At 39.3% G+C, this 22760-nt stretch overlaps 1 protein-coding gene across 2 annotated transcripts in view; it reads left to right on the forward strand.

Moving 5' to 3' along the window:
* The window catches only part of sema4f (sema domain, immunoglobulin domain (Ig), transmembrane domain (TM) and short cytoplasmic domain, (semaphorin) 4F), a 110188-nt gene extending 88163 nt beyond the window's left edge, over window positions 1-22025 (forward strand). For both annotated transcript variants that reach the window (XM_074699381.1, XM_074699380.1), the window contains 14 exons: window positions 10345-10490; window positions 11779-11838; window positions 12594-12692; window positions 14656-14767; window positions 14882-15001; window positions 15082-15236; window positions 15321-15502; window positions 17536-17677; window positions 17774-17987; window positions 18348-18457; window positions 18573-18724; window positions 20008-20063; window positions 20153-20343; window positions 20438-22025. In XM_074699381.1, coding sequence (XP_074555482.1) covers window positions 10345-10490; window positions 11779-11838; window positions 12594-12692; window positions 14656-14767; window positions 14882-15001; window positions 15082-15236; window positions 15321-15502; window positions 17536-17677; window positions 17774-17987; window positions 18348-18457; window positions 18573-18724; window positions 20008-20063; window positions 20153-20343; window positions 20438-21163 — 2465 coding nt within the window. In that variant the 3' untranslated portion in view covers window positions 21164-22025. The remainder of the gene's footprint in view (window positions 1-10344; window positions 10491-11778; window positions 11839-12593; window positions 12693-14655; window positions 14768-14881; window positions 15002-15081; window positions 15237-15320; window positions 15503-17535; window positions 17678-17773; window positions 17988-18347; window positions 18458-18572; window positions 18725-20007; window positions 20064-20152; window positions 20344-20437) is intronic.
* The last annotated feature ends 735 nt before the right edge of the window (window positions 22026-22760 follow it).

Consider the following 22760-nt stretch of genomic DNA (forward strand, 5'->3'; position numbering starts at 1 on the left):
GTTTTTAATTGACTATGTTTTTATTCAAAGGAAAGTGGCCTTAAATTTTTATTTATTTATATATTTATTTATTTAGTTATTTATTTAGTTATTTATTTATTTATAAATGTATTATTTATAAATGTATTTATATTAAATAAATATTTATTATTATTATTATTATTATTATATTTATTTATTTATATATTTATTTTAAATATTTATGTATAGCCGTGAAACTAAAAACATACAAAACATCAGTTTACAAACTTATAATAAATAAGAAAAAAATGTTTATTATTACGAAGTTAAATTGTCAAACAAACAGTATTGCGATCCTGAATTTTTTTACACTGAGGTATATATGTACAAAAAGAAAACACTTATCCATTAACCTGAATTTGCTTGCTGAGGTTGCAAAACTGGAAATTCCTTTGTTTCTCACTGCTTATTGAGTAACAAAATACAAACACAAACCATAAAATGCAATAAATCCAAATACAACTAAACAAGCCAATTTTTTTATTATGATTATGATTATTATTATTATTATTATTATTATTATTATTATTATTATTATTATTATTATTTTATTATTGTTATTTTTATTTTATTTTGTTTTTTATTTTTAATTTTTAAAATAATAATACTAATAAAAATAATAATATTTATTATTATTATTATTATTATTATTATTATTATTATTATTATTATTATTATTATTATTATTTCAATAGGCTTAAACATGTCAGGTGCAGGTTTGGTGCTAAACAAAGGATACATTTTGTCTCTTAAGAAAAAACAAAAAGAAAAAAAAATCCCAAATCCAACATGGGCTCAATCTGTCAAGTCCAAAAATATAATAATTATAATAATAATTATTATTTTTATTATTGTTTTTTATATATAACTCTGATGTGTTTGGATCATCGTTACAAAAAGCTGAATCAAACTGTTTTTATGTTGTATTTTGTTGCAGTTTTATGCTGCAGTTTTAAAGTGTTTAAAAAGAAGTAGGAAGAAAAAAAGTGATATACAAACCAAAAAAAAAAATCTATTTTTTTTAAGCTAACAATGTTAGAACGAGGTAAAATTATTTGACTGTTCTGACCTCCCGGAAAAAAACCCGAATTATTTTAACAGGAATGGTTTCCTAGTTAGGAACAGCCAAGCAGGTGGGCAGATATTTCTGTGCTCCTTTTAAGGATGTGTCTGTATAAAACACACATATAGAAAAAACAACTGTACATGAACGATGGTGTGTATCCTAATCCAGCCTTCCCTTCTTCTCCCTGTCTTTAAAAAGCTTCATCCCTTCAGAATTAAAACACTTGGAAGTGTTGAGGAGGTGTGCTGAGATATTTCTGTCACACAGCGGGACGGCTCCATCACATCCGGTTTTACTGTCTGACGTAGAATTCAATAAAATAACAGGATTTTCTTCTGTCAGTGATTCATTCATACAGAAGCTGTGACACGCACTCACACACACACACACACACACACACACACACACACACATCTGGCTGTAAGCGGACACTCTTCATGTGTGAGGGCTACAGGCGTCAGCATCTAAACTTACACACACTCGGGCACAAACACGTCGCTCACACACTCAGGCAGGCACATTGCTAATCCTGCAGGGCCTGGACGAATTTAGGGCAAGCCTGATTAGTGGTGCTACTGCTTATCACCCAGAGCCAGAGAGAGGAGAGGAGAGGAGAGGAGGAGAGAAGGAGGGAAGGAAAGGAGGAGGAGGGAGGAGGGAGCAGAGGTTGGGGGGTGGAGGAGGTGGAGCAGACTGGGAGCTGGGGGAGGGGAGGAGGTGGTTTAATGTATGGCTGTCTTCACTCACACAAAGCATTTCTTCTTCATCCTCTTTGTTTTGACCTTTTTATTTATTTATTAATTCATTCTTTTTTAAATCACATGAAGAATCATTATACTGTCATATTTCGTTCTTGTTGGTCGTGTTTTACTGATACGACTTGAAACTAACTGTAAAATTTAATACCCTGATCATTTTTGGATGTAGGTAGTGAAGATATACAGATCAGTTTTTTCTCTGGATGGTTCTTATTTGTAAAAAAAAAAAAAGTGCAGGAAGTGAGACGGCGATTGACCAGAGCAGCGCGCTTCTTGAACATAAATGCTTAAGAAGTTGTTTGACTTTTAGACTGGAAAAGATGAGCAAAGTAACATGACCTACCTACAGAAAGTGACATGCTGACAAGCAGGGCCAGGTTCAGACCTTTTAGACTGGGGTGCCCTGACCAGGGGTAGAGGGGAGGCCTTAAATAATGAGAACCCAAACTCCAAAAACAGTATTTTTTTTTGGATATTTGTAGATACTAAAAAAACAAGATCTACAGGCTACATCTGTAACAAATAAAACTGATAAAAAACAAAGTGCTTTTTTAAAAATCATTTAAAACTTAAGATTTTGGCACATATTACTTTCATTTTTTCACATTTGCACTTCCACTGCCTTTGGCTGCCTGATTTTTTGAACTGTAATATTTATATATATATATATTTATATATAATTGTAAATTTATTTATTGGATTTTTTTAAACCTTTTTATTTATTTATTTTATTTTTTTAGCAACTATTTGTATTATTGTTATTATATAAATATATATATATATATAATTTTTTTATTTGTATTGGATTTTTTTTACTGTTTTATTTTTTTAAAATGTATTTAGTTATTATTATTATTATTATTATTATTGTTGATGAATGAATGAACACTTTTCTTCCAACGTGAAAATAATACAAAAATGAAGAAAAAGAAAATCAACAGGGAAAACAAGAAATGAAAACACACAAATATTAATAATAAAGAAAAAAATACTAAAAAAAATTCAAAAAAAAAAAACAAGCAGGGAAAAGAAAACAACAGCAACAACAAAAAGAACCCCCCCCCCCCCAAAAAAAAAAAAAAAAAAAAAAAATTTGAAACAATTTTGACATGTTTGAAAAGAAGTAGGAAAAAGCATCAGTTTACTTAATCCTCTCTGTTCTCTCATTCATAATTAGTTAATGACAAATTTGCCTTAATCTATTGCTTCATCACAAATTTAGCTTCAGAGTTAAATTATAAGACATCAATTCCTAAAAGTTTGTTTCTGCTAGTTTGCAAGAAAACCCCCAAGCCCCCAACTACTAAGACCTCTGAAAGGTCTTCATAGTGTAAACCATATATTTGTTTCTCTTTTAAATTTAGGGCAAAACTTCCTGTTACCAGAAAAATCCTCTCAACAATCACTTGAGACTTGAACTGTTAGCAAACACACTGGCCCACAAATCTGAAGTCTCCAGATTTTGTGGTCCCAGCTGTGATTTCAGAGTGACCCTGATCTTCGTCATGGTCGGCTGGCTCTGTGCGCTGTCGTACATGTATGAACTGATGAAGCATTGATCCTAAAACTCCTCAGGTCATCCCAAAGCCTGTCTGCAGCACGTCTCTGAGTGTTACTCACTGAACAAAACCACAGCTGCAAACGCTAAACGCCTTTCCTCGCAGACGCTCAGTTTGATCGTTTGCTGCATGGCTTCGTGTTTAGTGAGGTTACAGGATGAAATCTCTGCCTCAGATGTCTTTGTGGATCTGAAACCACTGAGCTTTGATGCTTTAAACCTTTTGTACGGCTCATTTATTGAGCAAAGAGTGGCTGACATTGGCTCTGACCCATCATACGAAGGGCTTGTCCCTCTTCTTGTTATTTTTCCACCTCTATTCATGAAACACACGCACAGTTAATATGACTGCTGATGTTCTAAGACATCAAGGACAGAGAGGAATAATTCACCCCGAAGAGAAAAACTCTTCATTTGTTGCAGTGTTGTATAAAGTCACAGCAGCTCTCAAGAAAACAAAAGTAAGAAAGTGTATAGAAAGTGTAAAAAGCTCCATAAGAAAATAGATGCTAACAGCTTGTCCATCATTGTCCAGTCAGCCAGCCTCCACCTCCACAGGGTCCAGGACTGAGCTTCTTCAGCAGTCTGTTCAGTCTCTGTTTCCTGGATCCTGTCTGCTCACAGCAGGTGAAGCTCTTCCAACAGTGTTAGCTCTGTTAGCCATGTCTGTGAATAGCATGATGCTACTCTGCCTTCTGGTATTCCCTCTGTTGCTGGGTTAGCACAGCTAGCTTGTTGGAGATAGATCTTACGTTCCCAATAACGATGGATGGAAGGACAGGTCGATGTAGTCGAACCAGCACGTCGTCCTCACCTCCTTCTCCTCACCTTGTGGGGAAACATCCGGCCTAGCACCAATTAGCTTTGACATGCTACAGGCTGCTAACAGCTGATTTCACATGTAAACAATGCAGCCATGGTTACATGTAGGATCTCCAGACAAACACAGGAGCAAAAATAGTAAAAATATCACTGAAGATACAAAAAGTTTGTGTCCACAACCAACAAATGAAACATACAAAGTACGATCGACTCCAAATACAAAGATGACGGAAAAGAGACGACAAGAAACGGACAAGGAAGAGAGAGGCAGCCATAGCCAACAGGGCAGCGCCTAGCATATAAATAGATAGATAGACTTTATTGATCCAGACAGAAATTCAAGGCCATATGTCTGCTTATCAATTAGAAAAATAGACCTTAAAAATGAAAATAATACATAGTCTGTGCTGAATAAGAATGAAACAAACAAATTGGGAAAAATTGGTTGAGAAAAAAAAACTTAAAATGAAAACAAAACCGGATAAACAGTTGGGGAATAAATCTTTCCTGATGTTGTGGAAAGTAGCAGCTCTTTATTTCGGGATACAGGAGCTGAACGGATGATAACACAACAGATATTTTTCCCCACAGAGTAGGACTGTGCTGTGTGTGCGTGTGTGTGTGTGTGTGTGTGTGTGTGTGTGTTCAGTGGTGTAAAGAAAGGGAAGAAGAGAGCATGTCTTTCTCCATCTCCTCCATACATCCCACCAGCTCTGATTGACGGGTGCCACAGCCAGGCCTACGCTTCATCTCATCCTGGTCCTGCTTGGTCCAGTCCCACAGTGCCCTGCAGCCAGAGACTGGGGTTGGTGCCTTGGAGCAAGAAGCAGTTTATTAAACCCTTAATGGATATGCCCCCCAACACACACACACACACACACACACACACACACACACACACACACACACACACACACACCTACACACAGGCTCTGTTGGTCTCTGCTCTCCCTGGCTGCTTCCCCGTCATGTTTAATGTATTATGAATGAATGATTCATGGCATGGGAGAGGATTCTGTATTTTAGGACTACTTATTCATTTATAGTCACACCAGTCACTATTTAAATTTCAGCGAGTGGGTTTTTTTCAGACACATCACATGAGTTATTTTTAACTGGGAGTTGGTTATGTTAGGAAAACCTGTCTCTGTAATTATATAATCCTGCATATTTATATTTAGAGATTTACTCAGAACCACGTGGTTTCAGAATCATCTCAGTCTGTTATATTAAACACTGATCAAATGACGTCGTGGTGACATTACTCACACACTGCAAAATCACAAGTGCTAATTCAGCTCACATAGTGTTAAATTTAACACTTTCCCTCACGGACTCAGAGTTAAATTTACTATTTGGAAATGTTGATATTTTAACTCTCTCATCGACCCACAGTGTTAGTTTATCACACAAAAAGGTGAATTTTTCACACTAAGTTGTGTTGTTGCTTTTGTTGCTGTTACTCCATGGCAGTCTTTTTCAACCTCAGGGTCGTGACCCCACGTGGGGTCGCCTGGAATTTCCAGCAATTGATTAAAAAAAAAAGATTAAAAAATACTAATATAATTTTTAATGATTGAATATTTATTACATTTAAATCAAAACACCACACATTTTCCCTTATAATAATAATAATTATAATAATAATAATAGTTAAAAAAAAAAAAAGTTTAAAAAAATGCAGTATATAATATCTGAGCCGGCAGATCTTGGTCACCTGATCACGTGACCACCGCGCGTATTTCAGTATTTCTACGCTTGAAACAGACTCTTATTCTTCATTCTTTTCGTAATTCTTTTGTTTGTACTCTAAGGATTGTGAGGCAGCGTAGGAAATTCAAAATGAGTGACTATGACACGGACGATGAAGTGCCATTCACTTTGGTACCAAAAGGATACCTGTATGAACCGGAGCACACAGAAGAAGAGCTGCTACAGATGGCGACTGAAAGGAATACAGAGGAAACATCCACGGACACAATCCTCACGTCCTGTGAGGATCCTGCCTCACAATCCTTAGAGTACAAACAAAAGAATTACGATACTTGATCAAACTTACACGAGGCTACAACCGGCGCCTGAAGCATAGCTTGTTTACATTCCCTACAGCTGAAAGGAGGAGGGGGGACGGAGCGCACTAGTGCTGCGCGGAAGGATACATGACCAGTTAGTTAGATCCGACTTCTGTGTTAACAGTGCTGATCAAAGGACGGGATATTGTAAAAACTCATGATCATAGCAAACTGAAGTATAGCATAATTATTTTCCGTTAACAGTGAAAAGTAACACCAGGATAGAGTTAAATACCTCAAAACAACACCAAGATTTGAACACTTTACTCTGAAGTGGCCTAACACCAGAATTTTAAGACCAGAGGAATTTGCTATGTTGTGATTTTCTTGTTTCTAATAGGGATGCACAATATATCAGTATCAATATCGGTATTGGCTGATGTGTAAAAGTGGGACATATTTACTCATTGGCTGTATCAATGTACCAATATTGATATCTGTAAAAAATCAGTAAATATCAGTTATCGGCAATAACAGCAACAATAATATCGTATCAGACAAAATTTTCATATCGGTGCATCCCTCGTTCCTGTATTTATTAAAACTGAGCTGTGATGTAGCTTTGATTTGTGTGTTTTTCTGAAGTGCAGGGTTAGAGCTGTGTGAGAGTGTGTGCAAGAAGAGCAGGTGTTGGAGCTCCAGGTATCATTTTCTGCATCAGGTTGCACAGCAGGTTGTAGCGTGTGTGTGGTATCATGTGTGTGGCATCGTGTCCTTCTCATCCACCAAGGACCAGCGTACGGGGTCATTCCCACAAACCTTGCCTTTGGCCAGTGTCACCAACCCTCATGTCGTATTTTCCGTGTGTGTGTGTGTGTGTGTGTGTGTGTGTGTGTGTGTGTGTGTGTGTGCTCATTGGAAGCACAGATTACAGAGTGTGTGTGTGTGAGGGCTTCAGGCTAACGTGACAGAACGTGGATGATCATGCATGGATGGCACAGATCACGTTAACAGAGGTGACAAAAGGATCAAAATGATAAGGAAGCGATGTGGATAACTTATCTTTTACCTTTTTGAAAATAAAAAATGGGGTTCCACAAGGTTCTATATTGGGCCCTATTCTCTTTGTGATTTACATTAATTTATTTATTCTTTATACCACAAGATTCTGAGGCAGTGTCACACTAAATGTAATGCATTTGAAAAAAAATACTTTTTGTGGCTTCAGTAATATTTTTACTATTTTTTGCTCCTGTGTTTGTCTGGAGATCCTACATGTAACCATGGCTGCATTGTTTACATGTGAATTCAGCTGTTAGCAGCCTGTAGCATGTCAATGCTAACTGGTGCTAGGCCGGATGTTTCCCCACAAGGTGAGGAGAAGGAGGTGAGGACGACGTGCTGGTTCAACGACATGGACCTGTCCTTCCATCCATTGTTATTGGGAACGTAAGATGTATCTCCAACAAGCTAGCTGCGCTAACAGAGGAAATACCCTTGAACTTGCTCTGTCTTTGGTCAAAGAGCTTCTAGTGTTTTTGCTCCTTCATCTTGGTCTGAGCTACAAGCCACAAGTTAGCTTACAACCACGCTGCTGATTTATAAACTTGACAAATTGTTGGTTCATTGCTGTCTGTTGTCTCTGTCTTGCCCTCTGTGTGAAACCTTCCTGTGCTGCTACGCTGCATCTCATCAAGTAAGACTATTTCCAGTAAATTCAAGGTTGAGTAAAATAAATAAAGAAGAAGAAGAAGAAAGAGAGATTGGCTCTGAAGGTTTCGTGGCCTTGTTTCTTGTCTCGACGCTGTGATCTTCAAACTGATGAGGGACGTGTTGACTTCCTCAGAGTTGACTCTGAATCAGGAGCAGCCCACAGTGAACCAGCTGTAACACTGAGCTTGATGAACATCTGAACAGACCTGTGTGTGTCTGTGTGTGTGTGTGTCTGTCTGTGTGTGTGTGTGCCACATGCATCTGCTCGGTCACCCTCCTCATGTTGGCTGATTTTCAGAAAGTGGAGGCCCGTGGTGGGCAAATCAGAGAGCGGCGTGCTGTGGTGGCTGCCTGGGGGCTTTTAGCGGAACAGATGGCTCCTTAGTGAATGAGGGATGACATTCATGTGAAATGGTACAGACGCAGATTGACTGGGTGAGTGAGTGTGATGGAGGTGGGGGGAGAAAATGGGACTCAGTTACAGGCGATGTTGGTGTGTTCGATTTTTTTCACTTCACACGGCGACTCAGACAGGCTCTAAGTGGAAAACCATGTCGCCGTCAAGTGCTCTTTACCAGGGTATACCATGGTGCTTTCAGTGGCCTCCACCTCAGCATCAACAGATTATGACTGTTATTCTGAGATAAGATCAGGGGTCTGCAACCTTTACTTAAACTGGAGCCATTGTTCTTCAGTTCACCTGGATACCTGGAGTCATTCCAGAGCCACCAAACCTACTTTACCTTCAATAAGAAGAGATGTATGAGATTCTATACATTGTTAAAATCTAGGGAAAAATCATGTGAATGAGATTTTGTGGGGATTTATAAAATTGAACTTTAGATGTTTAAGTCTTTTATTTAAAAAAATGCAAAAATTTCCCACAAATTTTAAAATAAATAATAAATAATAAAAAAATCAAAAAATTGTGAAAAAAAAGAATTTCAAAAATTAAAAAAAACTCAAAAATAAAAAATAAATTCTTAAATTTTTTTAAAAAAAATTGAGAGTATTTCAAGAATTTTAGATTTTTTTGACATTTGCAAAAGTTTTTAAAAAATTGGAAAAAGTGAGATTTAAAAATTTTGCAAAAATGTTATAAATTTTTGAAAATAAAACAATTGCAAATATTTTAAAAATTAATAAATAAAATTGTGCATGTGATGTCTTGATCTTTTTTTTTCAATTAAATGGCAAAATTGTCCCACAAATTTTGGAATTCAGAAAAAAATGCAACATTAAAAAACATTGAATTCCAAAATTTGTTTAACCTTTTTTTTTTTTTAAATTAAACTTTTAACAATTTGAAAAATGTTTAAAAATCGAAATTTCAGAAACTTGCAAGTACTTCAAGAATTTAAAGTTAGAAAAAACTTTAAAAAGAATCAAGATTTTTAAAAATATTCAAAAAAAATTTAAATAGGAAAGCCAATATTAAAAAACATGAAATTACAAAAAAAATCAAATTATACAAAATATTTGTAAAATTCAAAAAATCTGCAAAAAAATTGCAAAAAATATATTTTGAATTTCTAAAGAATTCGTAAGATTTTTTAAACCTTTTAATTATTTCATTTATATTTTTCTAAAGCTACAGGAAGCCACTGCAGTCAAAGACCTGTGTGAGGCTCCAGATCCGCTGGTTGAAGACCCTTGATTTAGACACCATGACCTCCTGAACACTTTCCCCAGTCTTTATTTTTTTGTTTCAGGGTGTTGCCCAAAAAAAAATCACTGTTTCCCCAAATATTTCAGAAGACTTCACAGAAAGTATCACTTACCTGATTTCTTCTACGAGCGTTACTTACAAAAGTTTTCTTCCTCCACCTGTGTGTACTGGCCTGAAAGGACTGATACCAGCAGGTGTGTGTCTGACTGTAGAGACAGACAGAGGTGTTCGTTGTGCCTCTTTAACTCTGGTTGTGTGAATCAAATGAATAATGTATGATTCATGATGTGCAGCACTGTGCTCTTTTCTTTTGTTGGTTTGTTTGAGGTTAAATTAGCAGCTCAGCGTTTGTTCATTAGCATGTGTCTTTAATCTCCCCCCTGAGGAGTCAATCAGCGGTGCTGTTTGTGGACTGTGTGTTTTATTGGTGCGTGCTACACGCTGCTTTCATCCTAATCAAGAATCAGATTGTCTTTGTAGTTGGAGTGAGGATAGGGAATGATGCTGGTCATGGACAGGGTGGGGGTTGGAGTGGTTGGGGGCTGCTTTCAAACATGTAAAGCAATCTGTGTTAGGGTTTCAACGTATTGAAAGTTATTTATAAATAAAGTTTGATGAAGGTCAAATCTAAAAACAATCTCAGGAAGGCGATAGTGAGATTAGGTTTATTTTTGAACACTTAGTCTTCAGTCCTGAAAATCTCAAAGCCCTTTTTTCTTCCACAGACACCGTTCTGGGTCCAGGGAAGTTTGAAGGCGTGTCAAACTTCAGCACGTTTCTGCTGGATCATTCAACAGGGACGCTCTTTCTGGGCGCCAGGGACGCCATACTGGCCGTGGACACGTACAAACTGAATCAACGACCTAGAAAGGTAGATGGTGTGTGTGTGTGTGGTTGTGTGTTCGTGTGTGTTTTGCACCACGGAGAGTTATTTCGAGTTATCGGGGTTTGGCACACTAAATTGATTAAATCTTTTGTTGATTTTATTTTAGAGATGTTTTCCTTTACATTATATGGTGGTAGTGGTTCTAAGACTTGAATATATTTTTATGTTTTTACTCACCTTTTTATTTAACCTATATTTTTATCCTTGTTTATTTCTTGTTACTGTTAGTTTTAATATTGTAAAGCACTTTGTAACATTTTTTGTGATAAGTGCTCCAATAATAATAATAATAATGATAATAATAATAATAATAATAATAATAATAATAATAATTATTATTATTATTATTTATTATTTTAACTATAATAACTATAATTATAATGATAAGAATATGATCATTTATCATAATTATTACTATAATCATTGTTGCATTATGATTGATATTCTTGGCATTTAATAATGTTCACCCAGGCCTACCTGTAATAATAATAATAAAAAATAAATAAAAATAATAATGATAACAATAACATTATTATTATTATTATTATTATTATTATTATTATTATTAAAAATAATAACAATTATAATTAATAATTATGATAATTATAAGTATAAGTTCAATAACAACAGCAATAATAATAATAATTATAATTATTATCATTATTATTATTATTATTATTATTATTATAAAAATAATAATTATAATAATAATAATGTTATTATTACCTTGCATGGTAACATTTGTTATTGACAAATTGAGCCTTAACTGAATGGAAAAAAATAGTTAAGTGGATCCAAAAAAACTAAGTTTAAAGAAAAAAATAAAAAAGAAGAAAAAAAGAGAAAACAAATAACATTCGACTTCAAGCACAAAACTAAATCTGATTGCTTTTTCCCTTTGCCTCTTATTGTTGATTGTTCCTTAAATAAAAAAAAAAACTTACAATTTTGTATTTGAACGCATTAGAAAGTCCCTTTTCATGATTGAACTGTTTAAAAATTTAATCTTGTTTTATGAAAATGTTATTTATCATGGACGTATGTTTATGTCAGTGTGTTATGTCTTGTTCTGCTTTGATTTATTTTCTGTCACTAGTTTTTCTTTAAAATTATTAAATCAGAAGTTAAAGCTGATCGTGACCTTCTTGCGCCTGTAAGGCCAGATTTTTGGTGCCCACCGTTGTTATAGGAGGTTATACTGGAACTCAACTGTTGAAATTCAACTCTTGTACTGGTTGGTTGATATATGTTTGCATCTTCACTCATGTTTCAGATTATTTGGGATGTGCCTGAGGAGAAGAGGAGGTCTTGTGTGGCGAAAGGAAAGACAGAGGTGAGAACTGACGCCTGTTATAGACTCAGTCTAAGAGACGCCATGAAACAGGAGTGAACTGTGCTTTTTTCATCTCGTATCAAAATCACTCAGACTCTTCAGCCATAGATAAAGTACATGTTTACAACCTGGTCTGAACATTTGCTGTTGAGAGGACATGTTCAAAGATCTGTCTGTGCATTTGCAAAGTAATGTACACAGAAAGCCAGAAAGATTTACCTATTGTATATCTCTATTTTGTGTGTTTAGCTTTTGTCCTAGAAACTTATATTTGTGGATAGTTTCTCTTAGAAGGCATAGCTTTTGATGTACCTGAGTTCATGTGTTTACTCCTAATGGTAGTCCAGTATGGCATCGAAAGGTAAGCACGACCAGATTGTGGCCTTGAAGGAGGCCTCCATCAAGTCCAGACATCAGTCCAATGGACTTTGCGATCTGGTCTATCCTGGAGAGGGAGGTCTCAAGAGTATCTCACAGCAGTGTCACCCCTTTGAAGACAGCTCTGATGAAGTCATGGTCAAAACTTGATGCAGAGACAGTGTGGCGCTCATGCCACCAGGCAGTGCCAGGTCGTCTCCAGGCTATGATAAAAGCAAAGGGCGTCCATATTGAGATGAAAAACTTTTTGATGACAGAGAATGAAGTATAGAAACTGTGTTCAATGTTTGTTATCTGCCCTGCCTTGACTAAGACCAGCCTTCATTGGGAAACCATCTCAGTGGTCTTCATTCTTCCATGTTTGTCTCCCTCTGCAGGTTGACTGCAACAATTACATCCGTCTGCTGGAGTTCCTGGGCGATGGACGGATTTATGTGTGTGGCACCTACGCCTTTGACCCCCAGTGTGCCTTTCTGGTGAGTCAGCTCATTCCTGACATAATGTTGATACTGTTTAATAATGTTCTATGTAGCATTTTATAAGAATAGGGTTACATTGATACGTTCCATTGTTGTTGGGAGAGCTTGTTTGTGAACATAACTCAAAAAGTTGCAAACGGATCTTGATGAAATGTTCAGGAAATGTTCAAAATGGGATAAGGAAGAAGTGATTAAATTTTGGAGGTGGTCTGGATCACTGTCTGGATCCAGGAGTTTTTTAAAGAATTCTTTATCATTGTGAGATGGGGCTGTTTTCACCATATGTGTATATAACTCCACCATAAATGGTTGGATTGCTTTGAAAAACAAAACAAGACAAGGTCACCATAATTTCTGACAGATGTAAAAGTACCATCCAGATCCTGGTAATATTCTGGATACTAAGATCCATATTATGAAATATGTACTGGGTCGTCATAATTTTCAACACTGTCAGGAAACAAATTATCGTACAAACCTGCAACTAACACCAAATTGTAGCAGACAGTCTGCTGAAAGGGAGTATAACATTAAAGTAGGACTAAAGTGTTCAATCATAATATGCTTGGCAGAGGTTTGCGCCAAACCGTGTGCCAAAGTGTGCTCCTGGTTGGCAAAACACACTTAACTGCCTTTTAGGCTGGTAAAAATATGATAAACTTCCCTTTTTGGGTGGCAAAAACACACAGTGTATGTGCTGTTTTTTTTTTTTTTTTTGTTCCTACCTTTCAAAAAGTCTGTGCACCAAGGTTATAACAGTTAACTAAAACTAAACTAAAAAAAACGAAAACTACAAATTTAAACTACATTGCAGTTAACTCAAACTAATAAAAACTAGAAAAGAAAACAAAAATGATAAGTAAACTTAAACTGTATCTTGTGTTCACAAAATAACTGAAATTAACTAAAATTATAGACAAAATGTCCTTAGTTTGTTGTTTTTGGATTTAAATTAAAAATTAAATTAAATTAAATTAAATTAATTAGACACATTTTCCAAACCAATTTTACGTCAGTTTTGTGTTTATATTATTTATGTTTATATTATTTTTATTTAATTTATGTTAACATTATTTTTATATAATTTATATCTATATTATTTTATGTAATTTATGTTTATATTATTTCTATTTAATTTATGTTAACATTATTTTTTATATAATTTATATATATATTATTTTATGTAATTTATGTTTGTATTATTTTTATTTAATTTATGTTAACATTATTTTATATCATTCATGTTTATATTAATATTATGTAATTTTTGTAAACATTATTTTTATATCATTTATCTTAATATTATTTTTATTTAATTTATGTTAACATTATTTTTAGACTATGAGAGAATCTGAGTGGAGCTGGGTGACAAAAATAATAATTCTTTTTTTTTCTTTCGAGAGTCTCATCTCTTCTTGACTCTACCTCCCGGCATATTTTACAATCCTTGAAAAAAATACAAGAGAAAGTCAGCTGTCAATGATCATTAAACATTACGTAAAACCTCATTTTTAACCTCGTATAACTAATGAAAACAAAACTTTTCAGATAAAAGAGGACCTGAATACAAAAATGGTATCTTCAAATCACCACAACAATCAGACGTGAGAAACATTTCTACCAGGTGTATTCATTTTTTAAAGTTTGAACACAGCCCATCTGGAATGACTGGGGAGATGGATTTTTTAACCTATACTGCAGCCAGCCACCAGGGGGAGCAGAAACTAAATTGCGAAGTGTATTGGAAAAAAATAGCTGATTTCATTGGTCCTGTCATTTCCTCTGTGATTGGCTGGGTCATAAATCACATGTGGACATGCTGTTAGCTCGTTTCTGCACCAATTCCCACGCCACATTGATAAATAAGGGATGTTGACATGTTAACCTTTTTCATTTGTTAGCTCAGTGCAGCAGCTATGCTAACGTCTCTTTCCTCTTTGTTGTTGTTGTTCTCCTTCAGGAGCTCTCGTCTTTCTCCCTGGAAAAAGCTGAGGACGGAGGGATAAAGATGGAGACCGGGAAGGGCAAGTGTCCCTTTGAGCCCAGTCAGCACTACACGGCCGTCATGGCAGGTGGGACGATACAGACGAGTGTTAGTCTAGTGTTGGTTGACCAGGATTTTATCTCTGATTTATTTTAAAGTGTTTTGTGACATAAATATGTTGTATTCTCCCTTGTCTCTCCAGGTGGTACCCTGTACACAGCAGCCACGAGTAACTTTCTTGGAACACTCTTCGATATCTCTCGGGCAACAGGCCCTGAGCAAGAGCGCATCCGGACTGAGCGCTCCATCAACTGGCTGAGTGGTGAGACACACACCAACGCGTTGATCTGTGGCACAGACGCCTCTTGAGTTGGGAATAACGTCTTTGTCCTTTCGTCTTAGACCCTGAGTTCGTCAGCTCCGCCTTCATAGAGCAGTCTCCTGACAGCAACCCAACAGGAGACGACGACAAAATCTACTTTTTCTTCACCGAGGTGGCCAAAGAGTACGACCTGTACACCAAGGTCAAAGTGCCCCGGGTGGCGCGGGTCTGCAAGGTGACAGAAAGGAGTGTGCTGTTCTGTGATGTGTGGATATCATCGCAGGAATCTGTTTGCTAACTCTTCTTTTCCTCCGCTCAGTCCGACGTTGGAGGGATGAAGACCCTGCAGCGCCGTTGGACCACCTTCCTGAAGGCAGAGCTGGTGTGTGAGGATAAACCCAGTGGTCAACGCTACAACATCTTAACTGATGTTTTCACCACCCAGCACACGCCTGGCGACCCCAGCACCACACACTTCTACGGGCTCTTCACCTCCCAGTGGTAGGTTAGGGGTCAGGGAAATGAAAAAAAAACGAAATGGAAGTTTTCAAGCTACTCTGTACGACATATCAAAGTTACAGCACAGAATTTGAGATAGGGCAACGACAAGTTATCGGACAGTTGAAAAAAAAACATGTTTTTGCCTCTAAAAGGGCACTTCAGTGTGTTTTGGCCTCCAAATGGGCACCTTAGCGCGTGGTTTGGCTCCCAAGAGGGCACTTTAGTGTGGTGTAACCCCTGAGAGGGCACCAGAGCTCATGGTTTTACCCCCGTGAGAGTGATTATTCCACACTTTTGCCCTTAATAAGGCACTTAAGACTATGTTTGGCTCCTAAGAAAGCACTTAAGCATGGTTTGGCCCCCAAATTGGCACTTGAGCACACGTTTTTCCCAAGCAAACAGTCCAATGCGTTTTGTCACCAGGAGGGCACTCTAGGGCAGATTTTGGTTCACAAGTAAACATTCAAACCCACATTTTGCCTCCAAAATGGCACTTTATTGTGTTTTGGTGCGCAAAAGGGCACCTCAGCACATGGTTTGGTGCCCATGAGCGCACATTAGCGTGGTTTTAAACCTTGAGGGGTCACTAAAGGGCATGGTTTGGTCCCCAGATTGGCACTTTTGTGCGTTTTGGGCCCTGAGTGGGTATTTCAGCATAGATTGGTCTCCAAATGGGCACTTAAGCACATGGCGTGGCTCCCAGGAGGGCACTTTAGCGTGGTTTGGGCCCTGCTCGGGCATTGTGGCGCATGGTGTGTCCTCCATAAGGGCACATTAGCGCGGTTTAAACCTTGAGGGGTCACTAAAGCGCATGTTTGGTCCCCAGATTGGCACTTCAGCACAAGCTTTAGCTCTCAAGAGGGCACTTTAGCGTGGTTTGGGCCCTAAGTGGGCCTTTAAGCACATGCTTTGGCCCCATTAAGGGTGATTATCCTATTATTATTATTACTATGGGGCACTTTATCCTGTGTTTTGGCTCTAACGAGGATACTTTAGCATAGAATGGTCCCTGAATGTGGTGTGGCTCCCATGAGGGCACTTTGAAGTGGTTTAACCCCCTAAGGGGGCACTAGTACGTGTGGTTTGGTCCCCTGATTGGCACTTTTGCGCAAGTTTTAGATCCCCAGAGAGCACTTAAGCAAGGTTTGGTCCCCAAATTGGCACTTAAGCACATGGTGTGGCCCTCATTAGGAATAACTAGTGTGGATTGGGCCCTGTGGGGGCAATTCAGCATATGGTTAGGCCCCCATGAGGGTTATTACCCACATTTTTTCCCTTAAGAGGACACTTTAGCCAGTGCCTTGGCCCCCAAAAGGGCATTTCAGCATGGATTGGTCTCCAAATGGGTACTTTAGTATGGTTTGGGCCCTGCTCGGGCATTTTAGCGCATGTTGTTTCCTCCATAAGGGTACATGAGTGTGGTTTAAACCTTGAAGGGTCACTAAAGCGCATGGTTTGGTCCCCAGATTGGCACTTTTGCACAAGTGTAAGATCCCCAAATTGGCACTTTAGCGTGGTTCTGCCCCCAATAGGCACTTTAGCGTGGTATGTGCCCTGAGTAGGCATTTTAGCACGTGGTTACCCCCCCCCCATGAGGGTGATTATTCCACAATCTTGCCATTAAGAGGACACTTTAGCCAGTGTCTTGGCTCCCAAAAGGGCACTTCAGCATGGATTGGTCTCCAAATGGGCACTTTAGCACATAGCGTGGCTCCGAAGAGGGCACTCTAGCATGGTTTGGGCCCTGCTTGGGGCATGGTTAGGCCCCATCTAGGATGATTTTACACCATATTTGCCCTTACGGGAGCACTTATACTCTTGTTTTGTCTCCAAAGAGGGCACTTCAGCATTGTTTTTTTGACAATTTGGCCACAAGGGGGAAACAACCCTCCCTGCACACCCCCCTCTGTGCACGCCACTGTTGTTAGAAGAAAGACTTACTAGTCTCTTAAAAAAAAGAAGAAAGATGAGAACAATATATTGTTTTAATATATATACATATGTATATAATACTGTTTGTTTTTTTCCTGAAGGGAGCGTGAAGAGTTGTCAGCAGTGTGTGTTTACAGTCTGTCCGACATTGGAAAAGTGTTGGATGGTCCCTTTAAGGAGCTGAAGAAAACATGCGAGAACTGGATAAACCCTGAACCGGTACCCACTCCAAGGCCTGGCCAGGTAATCACTCTAACCACGTAGCTTACCCTCAGTCGCCTCCGTACGGCGCCTTTTTCACGTTCTGTGTCTATTTCTCTTTCTTCCCTGAACTTCCAGTGTTTGAATAACGCTCTCAAGGCTGAGGGGTACGAGTCCTCCCTGAAACTCCCCGACAAGGTGCTGACATTTGTGAGAGACCACCCGCTGATGGAGAACAGTGTCACTGCAGCGCCCCTGCTGGTTCGCAAAGGAATTACATACACCAAACTGGCTGTAACACAAACAGGCGTTGGAGAAGAGCGAAGAGGAGCGGTGCTGCACCTCGGCACAGGTGAGGAAACAGGAGCAGGATGTAAAGATACAAACTCAAACGCACTGAAATTAGACCCTGGAAATCAGTCACCTACGCGCTTTAGACGAGGAAATGGACTTTGAAAATTTGACTGTTGCTGAGTCTGAGAGCTGTTTGAACAAAGTTAAGTGTCGAAGTTTGTATTATCCCAAATTTTGAAGCCAATATTTTCACTTTTCCTGCAAATGAAAATCGGCCCAGATATCGGTTATCGGCTTCCTTGACGACTGATTATCGGTATCAGTATCGGCCCCGTGAAACCATATCAGTCTATTTCTACATAAAACTCTTCCAATCTGTTATTAAACACCTACATTTCTGTGTTTCTTGTGTTTGAAGACCGTGGAGAGCTCCACAGGGTTGCAGTAGTGGGCCAGAACACCACCTTACTGCAGGAGATCGCTTTGTTCACCTCACATGAGGCTGTGAACAACATCCTACTGCACCAGGTAGACTCCTTAGATAAAGAAACGTTTATTAAAACACAGCACGTCCCACAGAAACTTTAATACTTACAGCTTTTCTTTGCTAAGTGATTCTGTAACGGTCGCCTTTAACTTCCAGGGCCGAGCTCTGGTGGGCAGCCCTCTGTCCCTCGCTCGTGTCCAGGCTGAAGGCTGCGCGCTGTATCCCACCTGTCAGGTGTGCGCCAGAGCCAGAGGACTGGGCTGTGTGTGGAGCACAGACGAGGAAGCCTGTACGCCGACGACGGCAGAGTGAGTGCAGTAACACACCGATAAACATTTACTAGTCCATGTGTCAAAAAAAAGATTTATTTTTTTATCCGGGAATCCAAGTATAAAACTGTAATTTGGCAATCAAAAAAATAAAATGGACAATGTGCTTCACATATTTTGATATCAACATGGATTTCTTCACTGTAAAATGTGAAAAGTTAACTTAAACGAATCTAGGAAACCAATTTCATTAAGCAAGGTAAGTAAATGTAACCAGTGGGTTTAAGTTAAGTTTACTTTACATCTAAATTAAGACTAAGCAAACTAAAATTATAAAATATACAAGTAAAAGAGATTATAAAATTAAAGATGAGTAGAAAAAATGGAAGTGTAAGTGCACATGAAATTGAAAAAATATAATAAGATACAAGTATTGATGCAGTGGATACGACACCCTGCTGTACATTCAGATGTTCTGTCAGAGGCACAGGATGTCTGTGCTCCACATGGCACAGATTGACAGTTGGCTCTTACAATACTGTCTCAGTAGGGGTAATTTAAAGTAAACTTAGAATAATAATTTAAAAAAAAAACACTTCACTGTAAAGTTTGGCAACATAGCATAGTCCAGGCATACATGTCATTTACTGATATATAATTTATTAAACATGCTGTAAAAGTTAAAAGGTACAAAGTCTGTGCCATGGGGCACAGACAGATCTGTCCCACAAATATGGACAGCTATTCTGTGCCATGAGGAGCATGGACAGCCAGTCCGTGCCGTGGAGCACAGACAGCCTGCCTGAGCCCTGGAACATGGACAGCTGCTCTGTGCCATGAGGAGCATGGACAGCCAGTCTGTGCCATGAGGAGCATGGACATTCAGTCTATGCCTTGGAACATGGATAGCCTGTCCCCCTATGGTATGGCATCTAAATGTACAGCAGGGTGTCATATCCACTGCGTTCCCTCCTCACTCAAGAAAGCCCAGTTGAGATTTAATTTCTAACCTCCTAAAGAAAAAAAACAATCCATTTTATGAGTTGAATCAACAGATGAGTTAAGTATACACTTTGGATTTAAGTGAGCAGAGCTATTACCTTTTAGAGTGTGTCATAAAATATGTTGTGGTCATGATCTGAGTCACAACAACAGATGAACAGTCTTTGGGGGTTCCTCCATCTTTCTCGTTTCCTATCAGAGCCGCTGTTGGACCTAATGCTGTATTGATACCCAGTCTGTGGGTTTCTGGGCAGCCCTGTTTGCTGTGTTTTGTTTCAAACCTTGAAACAAATGTGGACTTTATTCTTTGTGTGTTTCAGCCCTGGTCCTGGTGATGTAGTGGATGATGCCTTGAGAAAATGTGACAACGAAGAAGGTAGGTGTATCTCATTTTCCCCCCAAAACCTGGGCATAGCAATAAAAAAATCACTCTGTGTTTAAGGTGTTTTTTCATATTTGGTTCAGGGCGCTGCAACCCATCCATCAGGGAGCTGAGAGTTTCTGAAGGTCTGCGCCTCTTGTTGCCGTGCATCCAGCTGTCTCCCAGGCCCTGTAGTTGGGAGTATCCTCCCCACAGACATACCAGACAGCACAACTCTGACCTGGAAGTGACTGTGACCGACGAAAGCCTGGGAAGATACATCTGCACGTGCGAGGTAGATGATAATTGGGGATTTAAAAAATGTTTACGCCTTGTATCAAATGCTGCGATGTTCCAATCTTGTTTCTGGTTGTGTCGCTCCACTTCAGGAGGCCGGACCAGGCATCAGAGATCCCACCCCGTGCCGCAGAGCAGCCTTTTTTCTGACCCTGGAAGGTCCAAATGCTGGAGGAACCATTGCGGCAGCAGGCGGTCGTCACGTCCTGGCCATCTACATCCTCTTCTTCTGTGCAGGTTTGGTGTTTGGTATATCTCTCCTCTACTTGGTGACACGTAGGCGCGTTGGCCACCAAGGCAACCACCTGCCGGATAACTCGCTGTCATCGGAGAAAGGGAGGGACCTTCTTGGCTCCTCGGCCACGCCGCAGTCGCCTAGCAGCGCCAGCCTGCTGTCCGAGGGATTCCGACTAACGGAAAAACGCAACGGCACAGCAACCACCGACACAACGTCAACACTCCTCAGCAACCACGGCCACAGCGCCCTCCAGTGTAACAGCTACAGCGGCACACTTATTCACAGCAATCCCAGCAACGGACACGGGAATTCCCTGTACGCCCACTGCAACACGAGCAGCAGCGGGCTGAAGTTCACGTCTGAAATATTAACTGCAAACCTGTTGGATGGAAGGACAGGGGACATGGAGATGGGGAGGCCTAAGAGGATAGAGAGGGATTCAGGGGAGGGGGACGAAGTCGATGAAGGGCTCGGGGACGGGGTAGGGGATGGGATAAAAGGACTGGAGGAGGAGTTAGCCAGCTTCCCCATGTTCAAATCACCAGCACCACTGGCGCAGTGCGAAGAAAGCTCCATATGAAACGATAGAAACAACTGATTGTTTCATTTTGCGTCTCCTGGATGAACTCACCAGTGTCGGGAGGATTTCCCACAAGCTCCTGCCAAATGCTTTCGACTGGGAGCTGTGGCATAAAAAGAGACGTCAGTGGAGTATAAAAGTTTATGCCTCAGTACGGAAAGACACTCAGGAGCAACCACGATGAGATAAATATGTAACAAGCACTTACGAAATGTACATGAGAACTTGACTGGACACTACGCTGAGGAATTGCACATTATCCGTGCGAAGAATCAAAGATGAAATGTCTTCATACGGAGACATGGAAAAGCCATATTGTTGTTCTTAACCTCTGTTATTGTTCTCTTCTCTCGATGGAAATCTGTCTTAAATTATATCTCCGACGTCACCTAACTTCTGGTCATTGAGGGGGACACTCCACGAAAGACTGTCCAGTGACTGTTCCCTGACACTGAAGATCCACGGTTATACCCAACACCCCTCACTGCCCTGGGCGACAGTGGGCAACAGTGGGTGCTGTCCTGCGGGACACGCCAAGAGGATATTGGCTTGATCTCGAGATGCACAGCGTACATGGTGATGCCAAGCGGAAGGTTGATGACTTTTTGAAAAGATGACACAGATAAAAAGCCACCATCACGTTGTTTTTGAGTGTATATGTCAACATAAAAATGTACTGTTTCGTCATGGTGTTTTGTAATAAAGCCTTAAAATGTTGCTGCCAACCTGGATTTGATGGTTCAGACTCTTGTGTCAGAGGCAGACCTCCACAGACCATCATGATTGCCTGGATACAACGGTTATGTACAGTGGGGAAAATAAGTATTGAACGCGTCAACTTTTTTCTCATCACATTTATTTCCAAAGCTGCAATTCAAACAAAATTTCTCCCAGACATTGATATTAAATCAAATAATCCACACATGAAAAGAAATCACAACGTTCAGGTCCATAAATAATGATTATGGTGAATTAAGTACGATAACACAGGAAAAAAGTGTTGAACACGCTAACTGAGACTCATCTAATACTTAGTGGAGAAGCCTTTGTTTGCAATGACAGCTTCCAGACGCTTCTTGTATGTTTGAACTAATGGCCCACACTGCTCAGGTGTGATTTTGGCCCATTCCTCTGCACAGATTGTCTTTAAATCTGGAATATTCTTTGGTGCCCTCTGGTGAACCATTTTCTTTACTTCTTTCCACAAATGTTCAGTTGGATTGAAGTCAGGTGATTGACTAGGCCGTTCTAACAGATTGATTTTCTTTTTTTAAACCATTTGAGAGTCAACTTTGCCGTGTGCTTTGGATGGTTGTCCTGCTGGAAGGTCCAGCCACGTCTCATCTTCATCATCCTGGTGGATGGCAGCAGATTCAGATCAAGAATTTCCCCATGCATGGCTCCATTCATTGCTCCGTCAGTTATATGAAGTTTGCCAACACCATGAGATGAGAAACAACCCCATGCCATGATGCTTCACCTCCAAACTTCACTGTTGGTGTAGTGTTTTTGGGCTGGTGTGCAGTGCCATTTCTCCTCCAAACATGGTCTGTAGTATGACAGCCCAAAAGTTCAGTTTTGGTCTCATCTGACCAGA

The sequence above is a fragment of the Halichoeres trimaculatus genome, unplaced genomic scaffold (assembly GCF_033239565.1).
Source record: "Halichoeres trimaculatus isolate MK-OKI-2021-1 unplaced genomic scaffold, fHalTri1.1 fHalTri1_scaffold_22, whole genome shotgun sequence".
Taxonomy (NCBI): Eukaryota; Metazoa; Chordata; class Actinopteri; order Labriformes; family Labridae; genus Halichoeres; species Halichoeres trimaculatus.